At 40.5% G+C, this 7,500-nt stretch overlaps 1 protein-coding gene across 1 annotated transcript in view; it reads left to right on the top strand.

Moving 5' to 3' along the window:
* The window catches only part of LOC125044039 (transient receptor potential cation channel subfamily M member 1-like), a 31,388-nt gene extending 24,322 nt beyond the window's left edge, over positions 1-7,066 (top strand). Inside the window, exons 19-25 of the mRNA XM_047640483.1 lie at positions 333-440; positions 1,649-1,765; positions 2,217-2,421; positions 4,794-4,980; positions 5,330-5,514; positions 5,892-6,021; positions 6,562-7,066. Of these exons, the coding sequence (XP_047496439.1) occupies positions 333-440; positions 1,649-1,765; positions 2,217-2,421; positions 4,794-4,980; positions 5,330-5,514; positions 5,892-6,021; positions 6,562-7,066 (1,437 nt within the window). The remainder of the gene's footprint in view (positions 1-332; positions 441-1,648; positions 1,766-2,216; positions 2,422-4,793; positions 4,981-5,329; positions 5,515-5,891; positions 6,022-6,561) is intronic.
* The last annotated feature ends 434 nt before the right edge of the window (positions 7,067-7,500 follow it).

Here is a 7,500-nt window from a genome sequence, read left to right as displayed (position 1 = left end):
AATGAAACGAAAAAAGAAAGACGAGAAACGAAGATAACGAAATTAAAGAAAAAAAAAAAAAAAAATTATGCCAACAACGAAATTAGAAAGAGCAAAAAAAAATATGCCATAACGACTAACTTTCCAAAATACCTGTATAGTGACCCCCCCCCCAAAAAAAAAAAAAAAAATCATAAACATACTCAAATCTAAAGAAGAAAAAGACATCTCGGGACATAACGTAACACCCCCCCCCCCCAAAAAAAAAAAAAAAAAAAAAAACACACAAAGACCCCCTCCAAAAAGTAATAATAAATAAATAAAAAATAATAAAAAAAAACGACTCTTTCCAGATGGCACAAACGACCTACCACGTTGGCAACTCGGCCTGGCACTGGTACGACACCGGCCTCCTGGTCGTGTTTCTCTCTGCGTTTCTCCTGAGGAGTATTCCCTTCATAGTAAGTTTATTTTGATTCCCTGATAAAGACTGGGGATAAATAGGATATCAGACAGTGGGTATGTGTTATGTGGTATGTGGTATGGGGTACATTTTTGTCAGGTAAGGATCGTGTTGAAATAGTTATGGCAGTGTCGGTCATGTTTATATATGTTTTTCTCTATGTTGTCTCTGGGATTTGTTTGATATATTACCTTGTTTTAGTTTCATTATCTTCCTCCTCCTCCTCCTCCTCTTCTTCACCATCTTCCTCTCTTCTTCTTCAATTTCTCCAACTTCTCTTCCTCTTTCTCACTATCCTTATCTTTTCCTTCACCCTCTTCCTTGCCATCCTCTTCCATATAATCCTTCTCTGTCTTCTCATCATCATTATCTTCCCCTTTTCCCTCACCATCTTCCTTCTCCTCCTTCTCATCGTCCTCATCGCCCTTACCACCCTCCTCCTCCTCTCCTTCACCATTCTCCTCCTCTTCCCCATCCTCCTCCTCTTCACCATCCTCCTCCTCTTTCTTCTTTTCTCCTTCACCTTCCTCTTCCTCCACCAACCTCCTTCTGACCCCCCCTCCTCCTCCTGCCCCTGTTCCTCTTTCTCCTCCTCTTCCCCATCCTCCTCCTCTTCACCATCCTCCTCCTCTTTCTTCTTTTCTCCTTCACCTTCCTCTTCCTCCACCAACCTCCTTCTGACCCCCCCTCCTCCTCCTGCCCCTGTTCCTCTTTCTCCTCCTCTTCCCCTTCACCATCCTCCTCCTTTTCTTTCTCCTCCTCCTTTTCCTCTGCTCCCTCCCTCTTCTCCTCCCTCACCTTTCTCCTCCTCTTCCCCTTCACATTCCTCCTCCTCTTCTTCCTCACTCTCCTCTTCCTCCTCCTCTTCTCCCCCACCCTCTTCCTCCTTCCTCTTCACCATCCACCCCCTCACCATCCTCATACTCCCTCTCTCCTCCTCCTCTTCTCCCTCACGCTCCTCCTCCTCCTCTTCTCCCTCACTCTCCCCTTCCTCCTCCTCTTCTCCCCCACCCTCCTCCTCCTTCCTCTTCACCATCCACCCCCTCACCATCCTCATACTCCCTCTCTCCTCCTCCTCTTCTCCCTCACTCTCCCCTTCCTCCCCCTCTTCTCCCTAACCCTGCTCCTCCTTCCTCTTCACCATCCACCCCTCTCACCATCCTCACCATCCCCTCCATTCTCACCATCTGCTCCGCCCTCTTACAGCCTGACTTCGGATACGTCCTGTACGCCCTGTGCGCCCCTCTGTTCTCCCTGAGGTTGCTCCGCTTCCTGTACGTGTGGCCTCGCCTCGGTTCCAAGATCCTCATTTTCGTTTACATGGTGAGGAAAGATGCTGGTTGCTGTTTGTTGTGTGGGTGGGAAATGTCTGTAGCTGTTTATTGTGTGAGTGGGAAATATCTGTAGCTGTTTGTTGGGTGTGGGAAATATTTATAGTCGTGTGCTGTGTGAGAGGGAGATATTTAGTTGTGTGCTGTGTGAGGGAGAAATATTTATAGTTGTGTGCTTTGTGAGAGGGAAATATTTAGTTGTGTGCTGTGTGTGTGAGAAATATTTAAAGTTGTGTGCTTTGTGAGAGGGTAATTATCCTGCTCTGTAAAGGGATCCCTGGACAGAAAAGTCTAGTGTGACCATCCCTTTAGATATCTTCCACCGGGTACAAAGGACTTATTTTCCCTCTAATAACCCAACATCACGTACCAAGGATTCTCATCTCCCTTAGAGGCAACCCTAATAGGTACGAAGGACTCATTTTCCACCAACCTAACCTTAGGTGCCAAGGATGGTGGAGTTCCTGGTCTTCCTTCTGCTGTTCGTGCTGGGCTACGGCATCGCCACCCGCGTCCTAGTTAGCCACACTTGCCGGAACCGAGAGTACCTCAGCTTCAGCTTCAAGAGCTTCACCGACTTCATCTCCGAAATCATCTTCTTCCCTTACTGGCAGATGTTCGGGGAGCTTCAGTTGGATTCGCTCGAAGGTTCGTTTGGGTTTTGGGTGCTGGCGGTGTGTCGTTCATTCTGAGGTCACGAGAGGTGCTGTAGTCAGAGCTTGATATCAGTGTTTGGTAGTTTAATTCTTAATATTCGATGTGCTCATCTGAATGTATTACTGTCGTTACATTCTAATTAGCTTATGGGGTAAAAAAAAAACACTAACAGTACTAATATATAGCAGGCTTTAGCCTGCCATATTTTAGTACTGTTAGTCTTACAAATTTAGTCTTACAAATGAGTTATCGACATGTAGGCGAGTATAAGTTACTCGCACTTAATATGATCCACTAACGTCCTTTTAAACATATATCATCTGTATTTGACCTTTCTTTGTGAGGAGTAATAAAAAACGATTTCTTGTAAAATAAATATATATATATATACGCCACATAACATCACCCAAAATACTGGATTTCACTTATCACGTGATATTTCCTCTTCATGTACAATGCCTTGGGTCTACAACGGCATGCGACTGGAACTCCTCCTCTAAGAGAGTCACCTGATAATGGTTCTTGGCCTTTGGTTAATGTTACCGAGAGCGACACACATAGATAGAGGGATATGGACATTGTCATGTTTTAGAGCACAAGAAATAGAGGGATAAACAACACAGGTACAGCTACAGCGGCCTCATATTTACCGCGAAATGACGAAAATATCCGCTTCATAAAACCGCTCAGAGACTTAGTCCACAACACCCTCACACAACCAGAGTTCTTAATGTCGCGTTTTCTGTAAATTGGCAGGAAGTCCCAATAAAGGGGGGTACCTTCTATTTATAATAAAATAGAAGGTAGAAGGTAGGAAAAGTTTAGTTTGGATTTTGGGTTCGCATGATGACCTGGTTTTCGAAGTTCGTCTCTGGAGAATGCGCCGCTCTCGGAAATCCCTGGTCTTTAACTGGTCCCTCAACCCGCTGCTCATTCCTACAAAAGAGTTTGTTTATGTAGGAATGTTCTAACTGCATAGTGTAGGTCCATAACTTAACTCTCAGATACTTCCCTTGAGCCTGGCCTCGGCCTTTATATATAACATTAAAAACAAGGACATTTTTATAGATATTACTAAATCATCTTTGATCTAGTTTTCCCTCAGTTAACAATTAAACATATTGATAATAATTAATCAGTTAATCCTATGATAATAAACTGTGAGGGTAGAACAGAATGATATCATAAAGTGGCTCATATTTTCATATATACAAATGCCACAATGTTTATAATATCAATTTGTCAATATCAAACACTACTGAGGGTCACTGTAATCTACATACTAAAGAAGGCGACATACTCAGCCTCAGGAAATTCTGAGCTGGAGACATTGTAAATAAAATGTTGAAGATTCTTTCAAGCAAGGATTTTGCCTCAATTCAACACAATAATATAGTTTTGTATATGTCTAAAGATTCTTGAATATTTAAAGCATTCTTGTAATATAAATGTACAAACTGCCACTCCCTCTTACCTGAAATACAGGTGTAACATATTAAAAGTTTCTGCTTGCCATTTGCAGTTTGGCTGAAAAGGAAAGAAGGCGTCCGAACTTAGAGAGGCTTCAATACTTCCTTCTGTCTTTACATTATTAGATCACTATGTAATATACGTTATATAAATTCAGATGTTATTAACTCATATCTTACAAGTTCATGGTAACTGTTTCACAAAATAGAGTCGGAGTAAACAAAAGGTACAAGAGCTTTCTTTTAACAGTTTGAGTTTTCCATTGATTTATGGCTGCACGCGCCATCCAAGGGATCTCCGATATAGAATTATGTCTCCCTTACATACACAATATATATATATATATATATATATATATATATATATATATATGTATATATATGTATATATGTATATATATATATATATATATATATATATATATATATATATATACATACACACATATGTGTATATATATACATACATATTTATATATACACACACATATATATATATATATATATATATATATATATATATATATATATATATATATATACATACACACACACACACATATATATATATATATACACACACACACACACACACACACACACACACACACACACACACACACACACACACACACACACATATATATATATATATATATATATAAACCTAAATGTAAACCTTGATATCAGAAAATACATAAAATTAGCACATTGAGTGCCAACAACAGATGAATTTCGGTGTACATATTTCTCGGCAATCGAAGACATTACAGACTTCGCTAAATAAATCAACCGCCATTACCAAGACAGGCCTAAATATCTGTAAAACCTCAAGGACGCCGAGAGGGAAGTAAAAAGTCTTTTAAAAGATCCTCCCAACCTCCTTTCCGGCAGCCGCCAACCGAACCACGTGCCGCGGCGAGAAAGGTCACTGGCGCTGGCTGACCTCCTGCGAGCCGTGCCGAGAGGTCGTGGACACCGCTCAGCCAATTATCTACGACTTCTTCGCCAAAGGACTGCTTGCCTTTTACCTCCTCATCGCCAACGTCTTGCTCCTCAATCTCATCATCGCCATCTTTACGTTAGTCTTACGTGGTCTTTGTGGAAGAATTCTTTGATTTTGACTTTGATCTTTAATTACTGAAGGATAATTACCTTCATATGGTTTATCTTCATTGCGTATTTAGCCTCATTAATTTGCCTTCATTAGATATTTACCTTCATTAATGAGCTTTATATTTTGTTTTAATCAGGCCCTTATCAATGCAATCGTCATTATAGAACGTTCCATTGAAGAACAAAGAGCTGACCAGAAGTATATTCAAATTAACCACCACAAGACTTTTATACCAAGCCCTACAGCCGTCGAATCCTCAGACATCCCCCTCCACTTCGTCCCTAATCTCTTCTTTATCCTACCCTTCCCACAGGACGATCTACGAGCAGGTGCAAACCAGGAGCATCGAACACTGGAACTTCGAGATGCATCGCTTAACACGCGAGTACGAGAGCAAGCCGGTCCTGCCACCACCCTTCGGTCTCCTGGCCTACGTGTGGAGGGGGGTCATGCAAACTCTGAGTCAGGCGAACAAAAAGGAGTTGGATCCGGCTGAAGGTAGGGTATTGGGGGGGGAGGGGCGGGTGGGGGGAGTGGGAGGGAGTGGGAGAGGGAGAGGGAGAGGGAGAGGGAGAGGGAGAGGGAGAGGGAGAGGGAGAGGGAGAGGGAGAGGGAGAGGGAGGGAGACAGTTCATATGACTCAGTGTTTTATAATCATTATCTATTTTAATACTATCACTGTTCTTAGCATGATCTTCATCAATCAGATACGCTACTTCTTATATGATTGTCGTGACTTTCACCCTATATGTTTTAAATAACTACTACATGCTAACCTTAAATAATTCATGCCTCCTAATTCTTCTGAAGAATCTCTCGGACATTTATATTTCTTCCAATATGCTTTTAAATCTATTTATTTTTTTCCCCTGCAGATGAGGTTTGTAATGAGACTGACGTGTGGCTCAGTCAGTTTGAACGTCAACAAGTCCGCTCCTATAACCTGATGAGGAAAATGAACGGAGAAACTAGTCTAGAAAACACACTTCTCAGGCTCAATAAAATGTAAGAAGATAATTAGAAAGTGGGTTATGCAATTTAACAATGTATTGCTAGTCAAAAATGTGAAATATTTAGTGCTTAGTAGGTATCGTATTTAGAAATGGAAGTTCTTTGTACGAATTTGGACGGAATGGGTGTCAGAGCTCGCCAGGACAAGGGTAAGATAAGGATAGCATTTCATCACTACACTACATCCAGTCTCAGGAAAGGATAAACTGGCAACTCACACAGGGCTCTGGGACACTCCGACTTGCCATCTGTCTTTTGTTTTAATTTCCTGGTACTTGATAGTTATGTTTACATATGTGTGGAATTTCTAAAATACACATGCAATGTTTTTATTTTTATTTTATAATGCCTTAAACGATACTTGGTGAATCGGAATACTCCAGAAACTAGGGCAGGTTACCAGTCTTTCCATTCTAGACTAGTACTTGTAATTAAGTTTTGTAAGTACTTTGTAAGTTTTTGTATCATCATAGATTCAACTTTAGTCTCTCAATCACGACTTGTTCTAAGCAATGACAAACCAAACCTTTACAGGATCGAGTCGCTTCCGTCCCTGATCAACCGAGGACTGCGGCGCGACGACCCAGCAACGGTACAACGACCCCAGACCATGGCCAGCGACTTCTTCAACTTCCGCTTCAAACCGGGCACCCTGCACGACCGGCTCAGCGAGAAGAGCGAGTACCTGAACCAATACATCGAGACCCAAATGCTCGGCAAGTCCTTCGTGGTCCACAGCACCTCAGAGTACAAGGTCCAGGACGCGACCAAGAGCCTGGCGGAAGTCGTGGCCAAGTCCTTCGGGATCCTGAAGCAGATGGCGCTTGAGGTGAACTTCCTGCACACGAACCTGTACCGTTCACTGACTCGCCAGGAGAACTCACAGAGGCGCCAGGACCTCATGTTGGACGAGATGGCCCAGGGCGTCCAGAAGACCAAAGCTGATATAGAGGAGGTGATGAATGTGATGCAGGAGATGGCGGGTGATGAGACGAAGAGGAAAAAGGAGAAAAGGCAGAAGAGTAACTCAGATGATTAACTTGTGTCGTATGATAAAATCTCATCATTGTTGATTTAAGATTTTTATTACCGATGTGTATCGTCATCATCTTTATGATGATGATGATTATTATTATTATTATCATTATTAATATTGTTATTATTATTGCTATCATTATCATTATTGTTATTATTATTATTATTATTGTTATCATTATTATTATTATTATTATTATTATTATTATTATTATTATTATTATTATTATTATTATTATTATCATTATTGTTGTTATCATTATCATTATTATTATTATTATTATTATTATTATTATTATTATTATTATTATTATTATTATTATTATTATTATTATTATTATTATTATTATTATTATCATCATCATCATCATTATTATTATTCTTATTATTATTATCATTATTCTTATTATTATTATCATTATTATTATTATTATTATT

This window comes from Penaeus chinensis, chromosome 35, assembly GCF_019202785.1.
Source record: "Penaeus chinensis breed Huanghai No. 1 chromosome 35, ASM1920278v2, whole genome shotgun sequence".
In the NCBI taxonomy this organism is placed as follows: Eukaryota; Metazoa; Arthropoda; class Malacostraca; order Decapoda; family Penaeidae; genus Penaeus; species Penaeus chinensis.
The sequence above is the reverse complement of the archived record's forward strand: the minus strand, read 5'-3'. Positions and strand labels throughout refer to the sequence as shown.